The 23,301-nt window shown below is 44.2% G+C and overlaps 2 protein-coding genes across 2 annotated transcripts in view; one reads left to right on the forward strand and one right to left on the reverse strand.

Moving 5' to 3' along the window:
• The window catches only part of cpt1ab (carnitine palmitoyltransferase 1Ab (liver)), a 25,841-nt gene extending 25,511 nt beyond the window's left edge, over positions 1 to 330 (reverse strand). Inside the window, exon 1 of the mRNA XM_008293676.1 lies at positions 245 to 330. The gene's annotated coding sequence lies outside the window, so the exon portion shown is untranslated. The remainder of the gene's footprint in view (positions 1 to 244) is intronic.
• A 169-nt stretch (positions 331 to 499) lies between these two features.
• On the forward strand, positions 500 to 23,276 carry LOC103366057 (USP6 N-terminal-like protein). Its single transcript, XM_008293678.1, has 14 exons — positions 500 to 757; positions 12,981 to 13,054; positions 13,945 to 14,030; positions 14,181 to 14,220; positions 14,345 to 14,425; positions 14,761 to 14,868; positions 14,954 to 15,063; positions 16,658 to 16,706; positions 18,409 to 18,529; positions 18,732 to 18,826; positions 19,075 to 19,140; positions 19,351 to 19,450; positions 19,864 to 20,016; positions 20,153 to 23,276. Exons 2-14 carry the CDS (start codon positions 12,989 to 12,991, stop codon positions 21,556 to 21,558), a joined length of 2,481 nt encoding a protein of 826 aa, XP_008291900.1. The 5' UTR covers positions 500 to 757; positions 12,981 to 12,988; the 3' UTR covers positions 21,559 to 23,276.
• Positions 23,277 to 23,301: the final 25 nt, after the last annotated feature.

The raw sequence follows: 23,301 nt of genomic DNA on the forward strand, positions 1-23,301 counted from the left end.
TCTGTATCTAGCTCTAAACTTTCCTGCTGAGGGATAAATCAGGTTTATCTTAACCCACGTCTGCTTGTCTGATGTTTATCCAGCAGAGGGCGCAAGATTACTTCTTTTTGGAGACGAGTGCATCCACCGGATAAATTTCCTTTCAACTATTTCTTTTTTTTTTAAAGTTCAAAACGCGTGAAGCGGTATCAAACATTAGCACGAATGCTACATCAAGCTAATGCTACAGTAGCGGCTAGCTTACCTGTGACGTCTGTCTCGTCAACACTTTAAAACTTCTACACCGGAGGCAGACGGAAGACGCGCTCGCTCTGCTTTAGTTTAAGAAGTCACCTCTAAAAACACGACACGCTGTTTTCAGGCCAGTTCCTGCTGTCGGTTGAAACTTTCGGTCGAGACACGCCTTCCGTCCGCCCGCCTGCTCGCAGCTCGCTCGCTCGTGCGCGTGCGTCGCCCTGTCAGTTAACAGCTGCAGCTCGCGCTCTCTCTCTCCGTGTGTGTGTGGAGGCTCGCGGCGGCGGTGGCGGCATGTGTAGCTGGGCAGGAGGCGACTCCGTTTGACCAGCAACCGATTATTGATTATTATTTTTTTTCCCGCGAACAAGAAGAAGAAGAAGAAGAAGAAGAAGACGGGCCTTCATCGCGGCGGCAGCGCGTCCGAGAGAAGCTCCTCTTTTGACAGCAGAGGGACAGAATAATGAGAATAGTGGATCTGGGCTCTGGTTGTAGGTACCTCGCGGCAGAAGCACTCCGAAAGGTAAGCGACCCCCCTCCATGTACTGTTTGTTTCTTGGTAATGATTAACGCTGGAGATGTGGGTGGCCAAAACTTGTCTCTTTATCTGGTTTTGTGTGGTGGTTTTTAAATTCACCCCATGAAGGAAGCGCACAGTTGTAACGACTAGGAGCACGTGCACGGCTGCTTCAAGTGTGAATAATACAGCTTTTTATTTAAATATATATATATTGGAGAGCAGTTTACTGTAAAAGAGTAGATGGCCAGAGTCTGTGGTTGGACAGTGAATGTGCAGCTTCTCTTTGGGAATTTCTCCTCCTGCATCACTCACTCTTCACGGGCTTTTCCAAGCAGTTAAAATGACATGTTTAGGATGGAGAGAAATGTGTTTATGATGGACCTCAATTATCGGGTTATGCACTCCATCCAACAGTAGCTCTTTTTTTTACCTTACAATGTCTGCCTCCATCTCTCTGTTTATGTTTTCTTCATGTATTCTTAGTTATGTGTCCACATCAGAATCATGGATTTTATAGTGGTTCTTGTCAGGGGTTTTTCTCTTTTTTTTTTACCCCACATAGCCACTGCACAGACACAGAAGTAGGCCAGTAGCTGGTCTGTATGTCATGTCATGCCAAGCGTGGTCCCCCTCTGGAAGGTTAACTGTGCTGGTTCATGTGTGGGGTGGGGGAGGTTACAGACAGTCTGAGTGAAAGATCTCCAGCAGGATCCAGGCTCTCATCCTCTGGCAGATGTCTGGTAGTCTTTGTTTTACTGTCATCCACCACCACCACCACCACCCCCTCCTCTTTGCTATGGTTTTGTTGTCAGTGTAGTGTAACAGATGTGCAAGGCCAGTTCACATCACCCACATTTTAAATACATGCTGTTGTTAATTGGTGTACAGCATTGTGAAGGCATTTGTGTGTGCAGTTGTGTCCTTAAAGATCTAAAAAATTTCCCATCTTCTTGCTTGCATTTCTGCAATTAAAGCCTCAATGGCTTCTAATTTACTACAACTTGGCTGCAACCATGTTTCCAGCAGCATCACTTTCCACCTTGGACCACTAACAATGAAGGCGAAGCACTCGGTCAGAAACTAGGGAGTCGTTTTTGATCACCGCTTCAATTTAAACCAGCATCAAGGCTTTAGTTCCCTCCTGCTATCAACAAAGCTGAAGTATGGCCACCGAACGCTGTCCAAAAACGCTGTTGGACAACTTATCTATACTCCCTCATTTTGTTCCCACCTGGACAACTCACTGTTCATTTGGCTTAACAACGCAGCAACTGCTAGTTTAAAGTGGATTCAAAACTTAGCAGCCAGTCTCCAGTGCTTTCTATTTGTTGTAGACTTAAATTTGTGGATTTTCTCCGTCGCTTTTAAAGTATATCTGGCTCCTGAACCTTTTGCCCGTCATTCTGCACGTAGACCTCCAGATCAGACAATCAGCTGCTGCTTATCAGTCAAAGCCTAAAACAAAGAACAAACCTCCCAAACAACTTTGCTCAGAAAGCTTTTAAAAGACAAGCATTTGTATCCTATTTTATATCTTTTCTAATATTTTATTATTGCATTTTTAGTGTTTTATTGTTCCCTTTAAATGCACCTGAAACACCTTGTAGCTCCTGTTTTGAATTGTTTATTCTAATTAGAGAAGTTTTTTTTTATACCGACGAGGACAAAAAGTTATTTTCTGCTTTGGCGTACATGCACACACTCACAGAGTTTTGTATTGTTTGTGTTGTTGCTATGTTCAGTGTTTAGTGTGTGACACTTTCAGTTTGATGAGGAAGCTTCACCTCAGAAGGATGACCGCACTGCTGCTGTACTTTTTGTGTGTGACGGTCACTTCGGCATGTCACAATCCCGTCCATGCCTCGTGGTTTTCTGTGTCCCTCCTGTCTGGTTTTCATTGTCAAATGGTTTGATTTCTGTTCAAATCAGGAAGAAAAAAAGAAAATCCGTAAAGAGATTAGGTCCAAACGCTCTCTTATGGCAAATAATCCCTCCTCCCAGTGAACTTTGTGTCTATTTACAACTAGAGCTTTATTTTTCAGAAGATCTGATCAGATGTACACGTGTCCTCTCTTTTATTGAGCCAGAGTAACTGTAAATACATTCTTCTTAATGTATATTTTCATCATCTCCAACTCTATTGAAGGCCTTAGCTTTAATCAGGAGTTCAGCTGTGCAGTTTGACTATAAGAAATGAGTTCTTAAACAATGGTCTGACTCCCCTCTGTGATGCCAACAGGATGTCAGCCACGTGTGAAGCAGAGCATGTGAGCCATAATTTTGTTTCTGTGAATGGGCCTCACTCTGCTACATTAAGCCTTTTTTAGCGCTCAAGAGTTGGTGATTAAGTCTTTTTAAAATTTTCTATCGCAAATTCACACTTAAGCGCTAAAAGACGTCGATGCAGGATTCTTGTCTGGATGCCGGCTTTGCGTCGGCGCTGCAAATTATCGCGTACTCGTAAAGTTTAGTTGGCACAGCTGCAGAGAAATTAGTCGGTTAGTTTGGTGGTAGTTTGACTCAAATAATACTTCAGCTTAATCTCACTCTCAGGTCACATTTAATATCTATTTGTGGTCCTCTTATAACTCTTCAATCGGCAGCATTCATTGTATTCGGCTGCGATAATATTTTCTCAGTGCAGAGAGGCAACAATAGCCTTTTTGTCTGCCTGAATGGCGGCTTTATGATAGAAGTCCTACAGATGCACCAGTGTCACAAAACGCACCAAATAGTGAAGCCTTTCGCCGACCGTGAAACAAAAACAGAAAGGCTTCAGCCCTGCCGTGTGACTCGTGAAATGTCCTTTTCAGTTTTTGTGTTTTCTTTTCATTTGTCTCAGAAACGTAGCCTGTAGCGTCCACTCTTACTTCATTCAGCGTGACCGAGTCCTGGAGCTCGTGTCACAACACATTGAGTGATAAGCAGACCGGTCATCTGTCTTTTACACGTCTACAATATAGACACGCAGTCACACTCACGCCTACGTGCTATTTTGAGTTTCCCATTCACTAAACCTGCATGTGTGAAATCTTTGCAGCCCTGACGAGAGCAAAAAGTCCGCACAGAAGAGCCGAAGCAGTCTAGTAGATTTAAACTAGTCACGACAATGTGATGCCTGCATATTTAGACAGCCATGAGGATGATTGTGAATGTTTTCTAAGAGGTAATAGTAATTAAGACTGTAGTTATGGTGGCCATAAGTAGAAACATGTTTTAATGCTAGAACAATCTGATAATGTCAGAAAACTGCCACTTCATGCAATCGTAGGTCTAAAATTCAACATTTTAGCAATATAGCAACATTACAGGCCTTTTTATTTATCTATTTCCATCTCTAGTTTGTGTTTTATTATACAGACAGCGTATTTTTTAAACCTCACCATCTAAAAGTTTTGTCAATCAACTAATTCTAAGTTAGATTTGGACAACTGGTTGGACTAAAAGCATATTTTATAGACGTAATCTTGGACATTGTTTTCCACTTGTTTTTCTTACATTTCATCGACTGAGTGATTGCTAACATGACTGATCAGCTGGAGATGAAAACAATGGCTGTCAGAGTGTGACCGTCATCCTTTACCGTCATGTGTTCGTTTATCAGGGGAGCCTGTGACAGACATGCGACTTGTGCACGAGCTAGTTTGTCTCTAAATTACCCAAACCCGTCTCCCACACTGGGGCATTAGTGAAATTGAGGTCGCACTACTGTTGGCGATTCTGAATTGTCACTCAGGCTGAAAATGCCACTGAGGACATGAGAGACGGCCCCGTGGGGATAATAGCTGAACAGTTTGTGTGTGTTTTTTTTTTCTGGGTATTTGTGTAAAGGCTAAATTGGGCTATCTTGGAATTTCCCCCTTATGATTGTGTCTTGTTTGTGTATTTTTTAGATGCCACTTTCAATTTGTTTTTGCTCCAAATACTTAACCTCCTTCTGTCGCTGAACCGCGGTGAAGTTACAGTTTCCCTCCGGTGTAAGACGGCTGCTACGTAATCCCGTGTTTCTGTCCTTGTAAACACAAGTACAACATGAAAACTACCAAATCACCACCAGTGGAGTGCGCATCAGTGAACCCAGCGTAGCTCCTGTTTAGCCTTTGCCTTGTGACCAGCTGACTGGGCTTTCCTCATTATCGTGTCTATGTGTCTTGAATTATTTAATGTGCTCGGCATTGTGGTATCCAGTGTGTGGTGGGCGTGTTGTTGTGGTGTACGCAGAGTGGAAGCTGCGTCAGATCATATGTGGTGCCGATGACCTGCTGCTGTGGAAAGAGGTTTGTTCTGCAGAAAACTAGTAGAATTTGGCAGGATATTTTTGTAAATGGTTTGGGAATTAAAAATAGCGTGACTGTCAGCCTGCTGTCGCAACTTCCCTAAAACTCTGCATGTCTCTCTTTTGCATTTCTTAATTGTGTAATAAGAATTGTCCAACTTCATATTTCAATGCGAGCTTACAAAACTTTTCTAATGTAACAACAGCAGTTATTTTAACTCTGCGTGAAGTTTTCCTCCAGCTCCACCGCCTGTATTATGACTGAATGCTTGCCAGGAAGAGGATCCATTTATGAGAATGTGGCTTTCTCAGCAGGATCCCGTGGTTTTGTGTTTATGAATACTGTTCCCTTGACATTCCTGTCCTCCTCATACCACCCCTCGAAAAAGTGCTGCCACTCTGGGAAACAAGGCCTCTCTGACAGGCCGGCTACTCGAGCATCTATAACTTTGTGTGGTCATTGTTATAATTAGACACCCCTCCACCGCCTCCGAGGCTCTGACCCAGAGGCTGTTCTCAGACTGGGTCAGATGCTGCAGGCTGAGGTGAGCCCCCTTCCTCCGATTCCATGTTGTTATTTCCTTTGTCAAGACGGGGACAGGGATAGGTAGTGTGGGATGGTGAATGTATGTTGTCGGTGAATATATGTTCTCTTTGGAAAAAAAAACAATAAGGCCGAGGGATAGTGGGCCAGGACAGAAAGACCCCTTGGGGATCACAAGCTATTCCGGGCCTTGTGCTTTTCCCCAGCCTCTGTGTTCTGGCTGTTTTTCCCCTGAGCCACACAATCCATGAGTCGCTGCTATTTTCTATGCCTAAAAACTGCAGACTTTTAAAATAAACAGAGGGAGACAGAAGAAATATGGCCCAGACGGCAAGAAAGACAGCGAGTCTCTTCACAAGCGCTGGCCATCAAGACTTCCCAAAGCTTACATGTTCTCCTACATGTTCTCTTGTTGTTACTCATCTCCTCAGTTTTTGCGGTTTCTACGGTCTCAGCGTTCGCTTCAGCTCAGTGACAAGTAGATTAAGTTAGCACACAGTTTGTCCGGCTTCGCTGTGAGTCAATAGCCACTAATAGCCCGGCCTGAGAAGAACCGCCGGAGCAAAGGGTAAACAATCGGCCATTGTCCATGCACACATCACACCTGCAAAACATGTTTGGTAGCATGGGGCTCTGACATTTCCATCCTTTATTATGTCTGGAGGGTTCAGATGGGCTTTTTTTTTTTACATCATCAGTGTGCAGGTCATTAGGTGCAGCAAACAAGATGTGACTTAGCAGTACAGTGTGTTTTTTATCCTGAATCAATCCAGCGAAAACCTTCATTGAAGAGTTTTGAACTGTATCTTCCTTCAAAACGGCCGTTGAACATTTTGTACCAGCTCGCTTAGGCTTGCTGTGGGGTGACTTGGTGATTTCTCGCCTCTGAGGGGCTCCTTTTTAATTACATGGCTCTTTAAACTGCCAGAACAACTATAGGTTGGAAGGAAATGAATAGAAGATCTGCTAAGGGGTGTCGATGATGGTAGTCTGTATCATTACCTACCTGCTGAAAATAGAATTAAAACGCCTCCTTGTGATCCTCATATCTCTCTTTTCTTTCTTTGATTTCATATTTCTGCTTCCTTTGGACACATGCACGCTTGCATGCACACACACTGTGTGTCTGACACCCATTACGGATCTGGAGCTCTGAAACCATCTGGGACTTGAGACCTCTTCATGTGGAAATTGAAGCCATGTGGTCGCTTGTTAGCCTCCTTTTTTTTTTTCAACTGGAATGATATGCTTGTTCTCCACAACCACAGTGAACCTACAACATTAAACTAATGTAATGACAGGGATAATAACACACACGGCGTACATTCATAAATTGTTCTAGTAATGACTACAGTAATTACTGCATTACTCTGTCTTCCACAGATATATATGAGGTCACGGTAGTTCAAAAAGTTTTATTTGTGTGATGAGATCTTAAAAAGAAACACGGATGTCTTGGGGTTTGAGATACTAGAGAAATACTATGACTCAGTCCTGCTAATTAAAGGCCCCTTGATGCAGCATCAGGTCTTCAATAGGGACAAATCTTAAACTAGATCATCATCAAATATCAGTTTAGCGGTCTGTGGCGCTTGATGCTTAATAACATCTGACCCAAATGTAAGGTAACGTAAGCCTGATGCTGGTTTATGTTCCATACTGATAGTAAAGCAGAGCTGACAGGAGAGACGTGGTGTGGGGAGAACGCTCTGTGAGGTTAACCAGGTTGAATGAGTACACGCCGCGATCTTGTCTGATCTTAGAGCCAGAGTGTCCCTTGGCTGACCACCCAGCGTTGACTAATCATCCAGCGGTAAAGAGAACTAAACATCTGGCGTGTTCCTGCTTTGTCACGCCAAGCAGCAGTTTAGGGTCGAGAGCGCCGGCCTCGTTAAAGACGCGATCAGATCTCAGTGATCAATAAATCTGTCTCATCGTTTGTATTATCCTTCTAATTTTGCCTTCGTAAGCCGCCACAGTGACCAACAATTTATAGGTGATTACATCTCCAGCGGGTGACTTCAGCTCGTGTAAACGATCCACGCCCTGAGGAAGCTTCACTCGTGCAGGTTTCAGCTCAAGATGCCAGTAAATGCACACACACCTCACCGTACCTACTCAAACAGCAGGCTGGTGCTCGTACTGAGAGTTTCCAGGGTCCCACAGTGAATCCTGCCAGACTCCTGCTAATCCCGGGCTTTCATTCTTACTTTGCTCTTGTATAATCCTCTGCCTTAAATCGGATGCCACTCAGATTAAGACTGATTATAAGCCAAAACAGAGATGATCATAGGTCAAGGAAAAATGGCAAAAACATACCAAAACAAGAAAAAGTAAGCCGTATTTACTTTTTATTTATTTATTTTTTGTGACCAACTGTTTATGATGGAAGCATTGTATTCCATTTGTTTTGCATAATCCACCAAATTAGTTTCCCATGATCATCCCATGATATTCAGTTGGCTGACGAGGTCTCAAGACAGGAATAAATGGGCTTTCGGGTTCACAGACTTCCTAAATGCTATACTTCATTTAAGTCTCAGTAATAGCATCACTTGTTCTGTCTAAAAAGCGGAATTTTTATGTCTTTATCCACGACATCTCGGGTGATGTGGGTCATGCCCGGGCTGAACGGCGCACCGAGGAGCAACACATTTGGGGGATAGGACATTCCGATGATAAATCAGGAAGTTTTGACTGCCGCATCTCTGGTAAAAAAAACCCATGTAATTAGCTGAATGTGATTCAGAATGCCTCGCAAGCTGTTTGTGGTCACAACAGTACTCTGAGCGCTTATATACGCACGCTCGATTTAGAGCTCTATGTCATAACAGGAAATGATGTCACCTCAGCCTGAGGCTCGATGTCGTCTCCTCTGTCAGCAACCAGGTTGTCAAAAGTAGCTTTACAGGAAAACCGTTTTTACTGTTGTAGGGTCTCTGATATTTTGGGCCACCGTCTGTCTAAACTGGGGCTTTTGTTTACCCTAATTATATTTACCTGAACCTTAATTACCTTCACTGTAAATATTTATCTTAATTGACTTATTTTGTTCCCACTACAATCTTACAGACGACACTCCCACAAGCCGAACACTCCCTCAGGTGTGATTTATGAGCTCTCTCCCACCCAGTGACCTTCTCGGCTGCTTACTCACTTCTTCCCTCCAGCTTCCATCTGTTTGACACCCTGATCCCCACCACAGCCAGCCACCTTTGCGATCACCACTTAAAAAGAGCTGTTTAAAGGAAATTCCTTTGAAGCAACCACAAGAACCATCCAGTGGGAAGGGCTTCAGCTGGTTTTTTGTTGTTTTTTTTTTACTGGTATTTTGCTTGTGAGTCACATGCAAAAAGTATTAATGTGACCTGACCACCCTTTGGTTTGACTCACATCTTTTCTTGCTGACTACAAATGCCAGGGCTGGATAATTTGAAGGCCTCGTCAGTAAAAAGGGCTTTCCATGGTTAGAGGAAGACCCGTTTTGTTGTCACAGTCGTGGGGCAGTTCTCATTGAACCTGTTGTTGAAGGAGTGGCGGTCACTGGTTTCCTTTTCTTCCTGACCCCAACACAATACTATCAGTAGTCTGGAGTCTCAACACAGGAAGTAAGCATCTGGAACCTACTGATGAAGCAGAGCAGACCGTTTTTTTTTTCCTTCTTTTACCTAACAAACAGCTCATAATTTCCCCGAAGTAAGTTACGTTAAAAAAAATACCCAGTTTTCTTCCAGGATGGACCTTCGAGTGAATCATGTTTTACTTGGAAGCAACTCTTGATAGTCATTTGTGGTCATGTCCTGACTTGGCAAAACGAGTGTTAATGAGCAGCTGCATTAACAAACGCTTTGTTCTGGGTTTTACCTGGGATGTGTATGCTGATGTTTTTAGCAAAGTGTCATCTAAAGACATTTTTAGTGTGTATTAATGTGTAGAATGTGCCAATTTGACAATTAACAGCTGCTCCTGTGATGACACATGTTATGTTTTTTATTCTGTTTATACACTTTGATGCACACAGGAATAGTTTTTGACGTGCACAGTAAGTTTCATTACATAATTTTAACTGGAAATTTAATAAACAAGCAGGTGCACATTTCACACAGCGCATGTTGTTTACCCACATCATTTCACATATATGTAAAAAGCTGAGCTGTAATTTCAATTTTCTCTACCCCCGGAGAGGGAATATGGGGCAACAGACAGAAATCTCAGCTCGCATTAATTTCTCCGTCACACCCTTTCATCCTCAACTTTAAAATCTAGCGTGTGCAGGCAGCTTTTCCTGGTCGTAGAGCCGAGTTAATGGCACATAGACGGCTTATTCAGCTGCTCGGACAAATATGCTGACGCCTCCAAAAACCCTGAAATAGCCTGACCTGAGATGGACGAGGAAAAGGGAAATCGTAAAAAGGAAGGCATAGAACAGCAGAGTCCATGTGTCCTGTGGTCTGGTTTCACTGCCCACCTGTTATGACAACAGACTGAAGTTTGGATGCTGAAGAACAGATGATTTGGGTCGATTGCAGGAGAAGCAAAAGTCTGATTAACTGTAATTGTGTTCCAGCTGTGTGTAGAGTTTTATGTGTTTTTAAAGCGTGTGTAGAAATATGTTGGGAGAGAAATTACTCAAGCGCATACCCAGAAATACAAACAACACACTCCCTTAACTTTGCTGTCAGCGTGCTTACAGTTTAAACACCGAGATGTGAATTATGTTGGTGAAAGAGACGAAATGCCTCGGAGTCAGCAGCATTAGGACGCGTTGGGAAAAAGTTAAAGGGTGTTTGTGAGAAGTGGCAGGTGCCCTCACACCTGTTGTAGGCATTCCAGACGTATACGTGCTGCCCCAGGCCTCAGCTGGCTGCACATGCTGTCAGGCTTCAGTAAAAGTGTTCCTCAGCACACCACATTTTTGCAAAGGGCGTGCTCGTGGAGCTTCCCTAACGTGTGACCTCACGATAGCGAACTTGAAAAAGTGGTTGTGAAGTAAATCCTGCTGGTTTTGTGCTTTTATCATTTTTACATGATTTTTAATTGAAATGCTGTTGCTGGGTGTAAAATCTAAACGATCTTTGTTAAAGGAGCACTAACGTACCTCTTTCTTTTTTCTGTGTCTGTGCAAAGCTTCATTCTAGTTTTTCCTTAGCAGCGTTTGACGCTGGAACATAACAAAGGTGTGTAGTTGTCTAACCTGTTGCTCCAAATAAACACTAAAGAGCAGCAGGTGGTTCTTGACCCTGATTTATTTTTTATTACCTGCATCACATTCAAAAGGGTGAGACCGCCCTGAGGCTTGGCTTCTGTTTCTTTTATCTCCTTTCATGCACTGTGACTTCTTCACATCCCCAACGTCTCTCTGAAATGCCGATCTGGCGAGATGAGCAGAAAAGTCTGTTCCCTCTCGGAGGATTATTCGGCCCCCGACAACTGCTGAACAGCCGAGCCGCGCTGCCAGAACACATCAGGCCGGGGAACGCTGGAGGGTCGGACGGGAGCGAGGTCAGGGTTACGCTGTGAGAAAAAGGGAGGAGGGGGCTTCTGGAGCGCTGGAATCTTGGTTCACTGGGGGCTCCGGCCTCTTCTTTCCTCTCGTGCAGTCACTTTCTAGCCTCTAAGTAATGTGAGTGAGTGCAGTTGTGTGGGGACTAAAATAAGCACATAGCTTCACATGCTAGAAACATGAGTCTGTGTCACACTTCATATGTGACCTGCTGCTGGCAATTAACCCTCAGATAGCCTGGATTATTTACAATCCAGTGGTTCTAACCTAAAACTATCAAATAAATCTGGAGAGGTGATAGATGGACAGTACTTGTGCAGCCAAAGGTCTGAAAGTTTGTTCGCTGCACAGATTATTCAGTACCATGAGAGGTGTAGAGATTCAGTCTGTCCTGATTCCCTCACATTCTCACCTGAGCTGCAATTTTCAGACAAATTAACTGGATTTACAACCTGAAATTCAGACATATTTAAAAGAGGAATTTTGAAAAGTCTCAGAGACAGTCGGATGTAAAAAATGTGGTCTAACGTGAAGGAGAAAAAAAACGTTTGCTGCCCAAGCGACACAACATCAGCTTGTTTTTAAAGCGTCGTATACAGTCGCTGATGAATACGTACTGTTTTAATAATAACCAATAATGATCACTTCATACTGACACTGTGATCTGGAGCTAATGTCTAATGGCACCAAAAGTTTGTCATCCGAAGCTCTGCGTGTTTTGGCAGGAAGCTGCTGATGTTCCTGTGGTTGAAAGATTAAAATATGATGTCGACCACGTGCTCTGGTACCTCGCTTTAGGTGGTGATGTGTTCAGTTTGTTTGGTTTATCAGAATGTTCTTTAGGGTGACAGTAAGTTATTGATGTTGAGCTGATCTGGTGATGAGGCAAATCGAAAGACGCTGTATGTCATATTGTCTCTGTTTGTTTTTTTCCCCCCTCCTTTTGAGGTTGACTTTGGTTTCACCAACTCAACTAATAACCTTTTCTGTGGCCTGCAGATACCTCATGTTGTCGTAGTTGTCTCTCCAACAAACCCATCGGTAGCTTGAAGCAGTCATGTGATCGTCTTTGGGGTTGAGCCCCTCATCAGACATGAATTCACGCTGCTGAGCTGTTCATGAGCTGCACACTCAACTTCTAAGAGCTTTGCGTTGTTTGTGTATTTCACCTCCTACCACAAATTTATCCAATTATATGTTAATAAACTTATTGAGTCAACTTAAGACAGTCAGAAAATCTCTCGTCAGAATAAAATCACTCCATGAAGACGAGCCAAAACTTTTTAACTCATGAGTTCAGTTTCAAATTAAAGCTAAATTGTTGAATCAGGGCTTTTTTGAGACTGTGCCAGTTTAAATTTCACGTGGTCGCATCGGTACGAGATGCATGATGATCATTAGGCTGTATTAGTGTCGCTGTAACTGGCACAGTGGTGGGTAGTAGTGTCTCAATAACTTCAGTGTACTGTGGTATTTACGCTTCTCGTGAAAAGCGGAGCGCACATAGAAGTGCTGTGAAAACACTGCATGTAGAAGAAATTGCTCGGGTTAATTTTGGGCAAATCTGACATTAGATTGTCTTGTTTGTTGTTTTCAAAGTAATTTTTAGCCACCAGGCAGCAGCTACTTCATCCTGCAGTCAACATCGGTAGCTTGTGCTATCGATAAGAAAATGTTCAGCAAGTCATATGTTCTGTCTGTGACGAGGTGGAAGGTGCAAAGAGAAATTTGGTCACACCGGTGCTACTCATCCCTCCACATTACTTTCTCTGTATTCCACACAAACAGACAGCAGTGCACCACTAAGCTATGATATGTTGTCACTGTACACATTTGGTGACACTGGTGTGATTTATGCCAGTTCTACTGTTTACTGATGTCAGTTTTGTCTCCTTCCTTCTAGATTTGGACATGAAGAAGGATATAGACACGCTGATAGCAGAGGAACGGGCTGAAATCATCTCTAAATATGACACGGTAAGTACGCGCCGTTGCCGTGACGGTGATGATGGCCTCCCTGATCACCAGTTTGCAGCCACGCTTTGGTGATTCATAACAAACACATCATGCACTTGAGCTTGTGCAGCTTGTAAACTGTCACGGTTCATTTGGAGGAAGCTGCACTGATAAGCTTTTTCCTGCACTGCCCAGCTTAGTGTGGAGACTGATTTCTAGCACTCCCGAATGAGAGATGTTTTATTTCTGAATATTATTTAACCTAAAAAGTAAAGTGGAGTGCAGCTCTCTGTCAGTGTGATGAGTAAAGAGGTGACCAGGCTCAAAGAAGAAAAATTCTATCAGATAGTTATTAAAGATGCTTTGCCAAAGTCACCACTTGGGTATAATCTTGAAGGAAAACTAGAAAACGTCTGCGTAGCAAGTCCAGGATGCAGGCCTACAGGTTTCCTTGAAAACAATCGAGAGAAGACTACATGTCCAATCGCAGAAGATTTACTACAAAATGTAAACCCCTGGTGAGCCTCATAAACAAAAGGCCGGGTCGCAAAAACCAGGAAAGAGGGGCCTCAAAAGGAACCGCTCGGGGTTCAAAGCATGCAATCTCACTTTTCAGACCTGGTTCTGGTTCTGTTGTGGGTTGGGCGTTTATGGCTGCAAGTGGGAATCTTACAATAAGCGGTGGCTGCTTGGGAGAGCATCACCCAGATCATCTGCTGATGTCAGAGGATCCATGAAATGTTAAACATGATGATGATGTTGGGCCAAATTACAAACTTTCCAGTAACTTTTCAACCTTAAAACTTTGTGTGCCATGTGTTAGAAGGAGGATATTTCCTCTCACACCTTCTCGAATCAAGCTTGAAGAACAAAACTGTGATGATGATCTGTGCTTTGTGTGGATGTTTCAGGGCAGGCAGGAGGGTGTCAAGATCGACCCATGGGAGGATGCTGACTACAGCATTTATAAAGTCACTGACCGCTTCGGCTTCCTGCAGTGAGTGAATTTTAAGCTTCTTTGTTGTAGTTTCGATTCTTTGAAAACACTTTGTTGTGTCTCCGTTTGCTCCTCTTTCTGTCTCCCACATTTCTCTCAATATAATTTGATTTCTTCATGCTTTTATCTTTATCACATTTTCTGCTCCAGTGAGGAAGAACTGCCGACACCCAGCGCGCTTGAAGAGAAGGTGTGGACTCTTTTTTTTTTTTTTTGCTGCATAGCAAGTTCAGATATTGACCTTGGATATCATATATTTATGCCCTTTCACATATTTAGTGGCTCACATGTTGGCGTGTCTTTCCTCTCCCCAGCAAAAGCAGCAGGAGATCGAGCGAGTGGAGAAATGGCTGAAGATGGTGAAGAAATGGGAGAAGTACAGGAACAGCGAGAAGGTCGGTGGTGGCATCCGTCAGACACAAACATACCGTCTCAATTTAGCCCCGTTTCCCCCTTTTTTTTTTTTTTTTCCTACTCAGCCATGGGATGTATTATTTCCGTTTCTGTTTGTAATCTGTTTTCCATTCCCCTTTAGCTCATTCCTTCATCCCTCCCCTCTCTCTGGTCTAGACAGTTAAAACAAGTACATTAGATGAGAGCTTGTCCTTCAGGAGGAGAGTTAGGCTACACCCCATAAAGCAGAACTCATACAAGACCCTTTGTCCTACGATTGCTGTGGTTGTCTTTTTGTGTTCCCTGTTCATGCGTCTCTCTCTTGCATGTGTTTCAGCTGGTCAAGCGTGTATATAAAGGCATTCCTCTCCAGCTAAGAGGCCAGGCCTGGGCCTTGCTGTTGGACGTAGAGAAGGTTAAACAAGATAACCAGGGAAAATATGAGGTATTATTCCTATAGAATGATGATGAATCCAGCACATATGAATATGGGAATATTTTCTGATGATTGTCACTTTTCTGTTCCCCAGAAAATGAAGCAGCAGGCACGCAACTACTCCACCGAGATCAAGCAGATCGACTTGGACGTCAACAGAACCTTCAGGAACCACATCATGTTCATGGACCGCTTTGGAGTCAAGTGAGTGCTTAGCTTCGCTCCTGAGCAGTTGATCAGTTTACCAACGCGGGGCCATGATTTCTTCATTTCCTCATTGCGACCCGAAAGAATTGTGTTCAAAACATTGAGTCATTTGTACCTACATAAAGCATTCATTTAACATATCACCGTCCTACGAGGTCGAACAAGCGGCACAGGTTTTGTTGTTGTTAGAAACTCCTACAACCTCTTTTTTGTTTCAAAGCGACGTTCTTGTTTTTTGTTTTCGCTGTCACCTCACATGCTCAGGTTTGGCATCACTGAGGCTCCTGCAGGGTGTGACCTCTGTCCTAAACCTTGCAGCAGCCTCACACACACACACACACACACACACACACACACACACACACACACACACATGCACACACAAAACCAAAGTGGTGGTTTCCTCCTCTCAGCGTTTTATTAGCCTTCCTGTCAGTGCACAAAGCCCCACAGGAAATGGCATTCATACAGAAATGTGCACCGACATCAAGCGTACATGTTCAGAATAACGCTTCCACGACATGAAGAAATAATGCAAAAAAAATACAAAAATAAATTAAACATACATTCAATAACGTTCAAAAGACAAAACCTTGTATTTTACTACATTGATTTAGGACAATGTGAACACCGTCTTAGATTAACTCTGAGCTTGTTGCTGAGTTCTGTCCTCCTGCTCTGTGTAACGTACTTCCCCTTCGATTCAAAGCCGCTGAGTCCAAACAGACCCAAACACCGCTCCATCCTGCTCGGCTGCCCACTCCTTCCCTGCGAGTCAACAGCTGTCTTACTCACACCGAGACACTGACAGCTATTTAAAGCTCCTTTCCTGTCTCTGTCACTGTCTATAAGACGTGTATTTACTATAGAGGCCTGGAGGGGAGACATCCTCCCCACGTCTAGATTATATTTGTTAATGCCCCTGCTCCACTTACATGCACATTCGCGCACACACAATGGCCGCCTTGTGTTCGGCGCCTGAGACAGTCGGGACTCCAGATGTAATCAGCGACGCGGCGCACAACCCTGCGGTCCCAGAAACTGGATAGAAGCGGCATGCTTTGGGGGAAAAAAAATAAAAAATCTCTTTGATATTCATGTATCGCAGCATCTGCTCACATATATAAAATCATACTAAACACAAGATCCACTCTAAAAGGGCAGCTTGCAGAAAGACATAAAAGCTGTTTTTAAAAATACAATCCTGAGCATCACCACAGCACGAGTACATCACAAAAGGCTGCTCACACATTCAGACTTAAATGTAGCAGCAATAAAAGCTGCTAGCTGAGGCAGAGGTCTGTTATAGTGAGGAACGCTATCCACAAAACATACAGCGTTATACAAACACCACCAGGATGATATGAAGGTTTGTCAGCCTCCCTGCAAATATTTGCAGCTGTTTTTAGTCTCTCCGTGTTGATTGATGGAGGTCGTTTTAGGATAAGGAAGTTGAGAAATTATCACTCATGTTGGGGAATTTTCACATATTTAACTCCGCTTCACTCTGAAGCATCGACTCAACTTGTTTGATTGTTTTTAAGGAACCGTGTCCTCAATTTAAACGGCGGTTTCTCTGTTCCCTCCACAGGCAGCAGGCCCTGTTCCACGTACTAGCAGCTTACTCCGTCTACAACACGGTGAGTGAGTTTGTATATATGCGCATACTTAACACGGCGTTACATAATACGGAGGAGTCCTGTGTACACTGAAGTCCGTCGAGTGTGTTAGTTTCTGCAGGAACGGGCCGAGCACTCTAGACCCATCTTTGCTCGTTCTTGTTTCCAGCCTTGGGTGAGATCTTTTATTTATGAGCGTGGCTCAGCCTGAATGTACAGCAACACAGTGTAAGAGTCAGACCACCGCCGTTCACACCAGATTCCCCTTTTGACACGACATGTGCTGCTTCAGACGGTGGAGCTGAAACCAGACCGATTGTTTAAAGGGTTCTTTGACGTAAAAACGCAGAACATCGTCCAGCCCTCTGGACTGTACGGGCTTTCTGCAAAACGTTTTGTCCACCTCAAGTTCTCATTTTTCACAACACCACAGATCAGTTTCATTTTCAACTTTCATTTTTGATATTAACAAGTGCGGTTGTGGATTCTGAGGGCGGACATAATGAGGATTTGTTGCATCTACTTGAGAGTCCTTTCCTCTGGGGTGAAATCCGGCTTTTATTTTTATATATTTTTATTTTTCCTTTATTTAACCAGGTAGGTTAATTGAGAACAGATTCTCGTTTACAATAACGACCTGGCCAAGAGGCAGCCCAGAGCAGAAAATGCAATATATCCATAAACAACAATACACAAACAAACAATAAAAGGCTTTGAAGATAAAATAAAAGCAGGTACAGGACCCGGTAAGTAGTTGCTTCACCATATTTTTAAAAAAAGATAAAGATATAAATACACTGAGTTTGAGTGTTTTTTGTAAGTGGTTCCAGTCGAGGGCTGCAGAAAACTGAAATGAATTTTACAACTGAGCAGGAGTTATCTGTGTCATTACATTGACAAATGTACCGTAAACCATCGTATGTATTCGTAGCCTGTATCTTTACATACACATCCATATTAATAAAATACTCCATCTGCAGACAGTCTTTCGTTACAGTACATCACCTCTCTCGCACAAACACAGCCCAGTTCTGTTTTTCTGATCGGGTTCTGTAGTCAATTCCTGTGTGGTGGAGGTGTTCGAGCCAGAGGAAATGGGCATGTGCCGTTCCCTTTTTCCGTTTTCCCCTCTTCTCACACACCGCTCGTAAGAAACTGGGTCAGTGGGAGAGCCGAGAGAGAGAAAGGAAGGGAGAGATGGAGGCGGCGGCGGAGGGGGGGTTAGGCTGTGTTTGTCCTTTTCGCCTATGTGATGGTAGAGAAGAATGTGGAGAATGTGTAGTTTAACCTCACTGTAACCCTACGTTTATTTACTGAGTGTATTTCCTTGAAAGGATACTTTGGAGTGTCAATCTGAAGCTACTCGATAAATCGGCCTTAATATGGACAAATACCAAGCGCGTGTCTGCGCTCGCCGTGGGCTACTTTAGTGTAAATCATTGAATCATTGTGGGGTAATTCAAGTTGAAGACATGACATTACCGAGAATTGATGTCAGGCTACTGTAAATATTTGAATAACCTTTGCGTTGAGTGTTTATAGCACCGTAGCAGTACAACTATGCACTTCCACAGATTGCGCTCAGACCACATCAGACATTCAGGTGCTCGCCTCCCTTCATCTGTGTGTGTGCTCTATTAAATTATGAATAGTTCCTCTCATTTGCCCATTCTGTTTAACTGAAGTGTTTTTTTGTTTTTTTTTTTCTCGTGTGCTCCCCCAGGAGGTGAGCTACTGCCAGGGGATGAGTCAGATCGCTGCCATCTTGCTCATGTACCTGAACGAGGAAGATGCCTTCTGGGCTCTGTCCCAGCTCCTCACCAACAGCAAACATTCCATGCACGGTGAGACAGAGGAAGAGATGTAGACGGGCAGAAAAAAGCAGAGCTGATTTAATGTCTCGCAGCTTTTCTCGGGAACCAAAATACTGACTTGATGAGTTCTCTCGGGAGGGGAAATCACCGTCTGTAAACACTACACCTCTGCCATCACCACCACACACCATTTATGGTCTGCTCATTTTTTTATTATTTTTGTCTATGCTAGGGTTCTTTATCCCGGGGTTTCCCAAGTTGCAGCGCTTCCAGGCTCACCATGAACTGATTCTCTCCAAAATGCTGCCCAAGCTGAAGAAACACCTGGTGAGTTACTGCACATCTGTCTGACTGATGCTTTACATGGCCGCAGTAGACACTGATGGTTTAGAAGGTTAGAGGCTGCAGCTGATTTAATCATTTCTCATTTTCTGTTTAATTTATGTTGCCAAAGACCACATGTTAATAGTATTACTGCTGCTCTAAGAGGCAGAAAAGTGAGATTTATAACTGAGAGCGTATTTTGAGGAGCGACTTCCCGTAGAGATGTTTTCTCATTAATTCCCGTCCCACAGGACAAGGAGCAGATGACAACGGGGATTTACACCACCAAATGGTTTCTCCAGTGCTTCATTGACAGAGTGAGTATTTGGATATCCGCAGCTTTTCCAACATAAATCTGCATAAATGTTCCCTCTTAGGACCTCCTCGGTTACACGTCTAACCCCATGTATCAGTATATCACCGCGCATTCGTTTGCTTTCCTTTTAAATGTAGAACTACATCCTGGCTTCTGTGATTCTTTTTTGAGACTCTTTATTGACTCTCTCCTGCTGTGTCTTACGTAACAGACCCCCTTCACCCTCACCTTGCGTTTATGGGACATCTACATACTGGAGGGGGAGAAGATGCTAAGTGCTATGGCGTACACAACCCTCAAGTTGCACAAAAGTGAGTATGAGGCTAATTACATTATCTTCTCGTGCCACGCTGAGCTAAATGAGCCAAGCCAGCCTCATGCCCAGACCCAGCCATGGCTGCTGTTGCTATACCAGTTACCAGCTACCGTGTGGATTACTTCCTCTCGGTTGGCTGCCTCCTGACTGGATGGCTTACATAACACAAGTGGCCGGTTGCTGTGGAGAAGAATCAGAAGCTGACTTTTCATTGGATGCATACACAAGCATTGTCTCCGGCATATTGGCTGATTTCTTGCAAAACAAACAGGCCAGTTCTTTACTTGGTGTCTCAAAGCGTTGAATTAACAATGCAATTTCTAATTTTAGTTCACCATGTCACAGAGATTACTTGATTTTTTTATCCGCTTAGGTTAACTTCCTTCTCTTTTGTGTCTGTACAATCAGAGCGTCTGCAGAAGCTCCAGCTGGAGGACCTGAGGGAGTTTCTTCAGGAGCAGCTCGAAGTTTCTTTCCTTCTGCCTGACGATGTGGTGGTGGAGCAGCTACAGGCCGCGATGTCTGAGCTACGCAGTAAAAAGCTGGACCAGCCTCCACCAGGTGGACATGTCTTCTTTTATTTCCCTTTTTCAGTTTTAAGCTCCGTTCATCTCCTTTATCTGATACATTCCAAAGTGCTTTTTTTTCTCCCCTTTCTTTTGTTTATGTAATCCGTATTTTCCGTTTCCTTTTTTAGCCAAGTCAGAGGAGCTGCCAAAAAAGCCTCTGGGTCAAGAGAGACCAGTTCTTCTAATGCCGCTGCAGCCTGACTCTCCTCTGGAGGTAAAAATAAATCTGCAGCCTCACAGCCAGCCAGATACAGAGACCCAGCAACCAGATGGCATCTCTCCACATCAGCCCTCTTCTCCCGCCGAAACCCAGGACTCACAAAGCCTCTCCAGGGCAAACACACCTAGTTTGCCTTCACCAGACCCAGTTGTGGTCCACACACAAGGAACGCCTTCTCCTCTGAGGCCTTGTAGAGCACCTCCGATACCTCCAAAAGCAGACAAGCCCTGTGCTGACGTAGGCTTGGTCAGAGATGTGAAGGAGTCACTCCCTGTGGTTGGCCAAGACGGGGATAAGAAGCCCAGAAACCCCGAGACCCAGGAGGAGCCGCCTGTGGACTGGCCTCCGCCCTATGAGCCCCCTTCTCTGGATACTCTGCAGATGGAGGAGGAAATCATGGACCTTCCAGATCTTCCACCTCCACCTTTCTTTTTCCCTGAGCAGAGTGACCAAAGGGCTCTGGACAGGAAGTCTCCCTGCCTGAATGCAAGGCCGAGCCCAGAACCCCAGCGATACTCTCCTTCCCCCCGTTCAGCCTCACCACTCGTCACTCAAGTGAAGCAGTCTCCCAAACCATGCCTGAAACCACCCACGTCTCTTGACCTTGCACAGAAAAAACCTCTTCCCCCTAAACCCTCCCCTCACCGTGCCTTCACAGCATCCTCCTCTCCCAGACCTCCCCCGAAGCCGACCAAGTTCCCCGTCTCTCTGTACGTCCCGGTGTCGGCGGGGGACAGACGGCCCTCCAACACCTCCCAGTACGACAACCTGTCTGAGGCCGACGAGGACGACCGCTACCTGGAGAGGCTGCTGGGCTCCACTCCTGAGGAAACTACCAGCATGCACAGCAACCCGCCGTATGCCGTCGACGGAGACTACGACCCCGCTCTCTACCCTCTGCCTCCACCTCCCGTCTTCATCCCTCCTTCCCCTTCTCCCATTCCTCCCTCACTGTGTGCGCTCACCAGTTTGCCTCAGGAGCCAGAATATGAAGGAGAGGACAGCTGGGTGGAGGATTCCATCATTCCCCCTCCTCCCCCCAGTTTTGCCGACAGACTCTCTCCCTTTCAGTGCGCCGCTGCCAGCTGTTCAGACACACACAGAGCCATGTCGCCTGGTTACTCTAAGCCTTTCTCTCGGGGCCCCAGAGACCATTCTGCCTTCCCAGCACCGCTGTTGTACACTGGGTCTCCCCCTGGTCACTCCAGGTCCTCAGGACAGTCACCAGTGGGGATGCCCTTGGTTCAGTCCAGCCCAGACTTTTGCAGGATGCCTCCAGGTGGACAGCAGCTGCCCAAATCAGTGACTTTTTGAAGTGTTGTTCTTCAAAGCCAGTTGAGAAGAGAAAGGCCAGTAGCTACTCAAAGGTTTTTGTGCGTGTGTGACTTTTTTTTTTTTCATGAAATGTACAGATTTCTGTGATACTTGCGTCTTCTTTGTAAGGCCGGTAGTGTCAAACTTATATTTAAAACTGCTGGCTGTGTTACTGTTAGCTGCACAAAAAAGTGAGTGCATTAACTCGCCTGCTCTTGTTACTACACGAGACCGCATTGGGTTTTAATTTGACGGACGGAAATGCAAAATTTACACAAGGTGCTTATACCAGCTGCACATTTCAACATTGCTTCATCTCCAGTTAGTCTCATTGTGTTCCAACAAAGTGTCTTAACCTTGTAACAGTGCGCTGAGTGTTGCAACTCTTAACACAAGGGCTTTGCGGTCGCCAAGTAAGATCATCGTTGCAGCCAGAGCCTTTTACATTTATAGTGAACTGTGAGCAGGCTCACACATCCTCACAGGACGTCAGAAACTGTTGGAATAACTGCAACATATTTGGGTTAATACTTGACAACAAAGGACCACTAAACCACGTTGCACTAAAGCAGTGCGTGCGCAAACTTTTTTTAAAGAATTGCTAAAGTCGTAACCACCAGCAGCAGTGAAGAATGGTGCAATATATCCTCGGTGTAAATACTGAAGCGAGTTTCTTCCACGTGTCCGGACAGCTTTTATCCCCATCCAGGTAGCAGCGGGTACTCTGTGGGTATTTTGCTGCTTTTTTTTTTGTTTGTTTGTTTAAATGTTTCTGTTAGGATGCTGTCAGTGTTATACCCGTTTCACAGCAATACCGTATCGTGTATATGTACATGCATGTATCAAGGTTAAATAAGACTTAAATAAGGATTCAATGAATGCAACATATCAGCACAGACTGTTTTACAGGAAAAGGAAGAAAAAAACAAACACTTTTTTTTTATGAGAGTAGCTCCATCTAGTGGTCAGAGGTGTTACACGGCGACACTTGCTGGATTTACTCTCTAAATGGAAGTCCTTACATTTTAGCTTGCATTTTGGTGACAAGACCTCTCATAAGGAACCAGCTCTGCCCACAGATATTAGCTATATGCCTGTTTATGAATGTGCACATAGTAAGATAGACATACAGCCCTGTATCACACTGATGAAGACTGTTACAGACCAGCGGAGGAAAGCAAATGAATCAAAAGCTATATTCATTCACAGCCATATTTCAGAGCCATTGCAGTGTAATTTAATTTAATTGCTCCAAGCAAATGTTCTTGAGAAATGGAAGATGAGCCATAATATACTGTACAAGGACCTACTGTATAGTCAAACATGTTTATACTGTTGTTTCTGTTATATATGACATTATATATTGTGTCTAAACATGAGTTTTGTTTTTTTGCACTGACATTTGTCATTATAAACAGGTTTTGCAGTTCTCTGTATTGTTTTTCTAATGAAGTTGCAAGTTCGTGCTCAAACTTTGGTCTGGGTTTTTTTGTTTTTTAGCATAGACTCATGATGAAGTACATTCTTGCACAAGAACTTGGATCTTGGCATCCGCACAAGTATGTCTGGCTCGCTGGAGTATATTTTGTCACGTGATCTCGCCACCAAACTGTACATCACTACTCCTTTTATGGAACTGGCTGACATCAGGGAGGGCTCAGACCAAAGCTTTGGTGCATCTATGCAACTATGTGAGTTTTATAAAGAGACAAACCGTGCTTGTCTGCCTGTCGCTGTATTTCT

This window comes from Stegastes partitus, unplaced genomic scaffold (assembly GCF_000690725.1).
Source record: "Stegastes partitus isolate 25-593 unplaced genomic scaffold, Stegastes_partitus-1.0.2 Scaffold901, whole genome shotgun sequence".
NCBI classification, from domain to species: domain Eukaryota; kingdom Metazoa; phylum Chordata; class Actinopteri; family Pomacentridae; genus Stegastes; species Stegastes partitus.

Coding starts and splice junctions, on each gene's coding strand:
- LOC103366057 (XM_008293678.1), top strand. CDS start 12,989: ATGAAGAAGGATATAGACACGCTGATAGCAGAGGAACGGGCTGAAATC. Junction 14,426..14,760: donor AGTACAGGAACAGCGAGAAG/GTCGGTGGTGGC, acceptor CATGTGTTTCAG/CTGGTCAAGCGTGTATATAA. Junction 15,064..16,657: donor ATGGACCGCTTTGGAGTCAA/GTGAGTGCTTAG, acceptor TTCCCTCCACAG/GCAGCAGGCCCTGTTCCACG.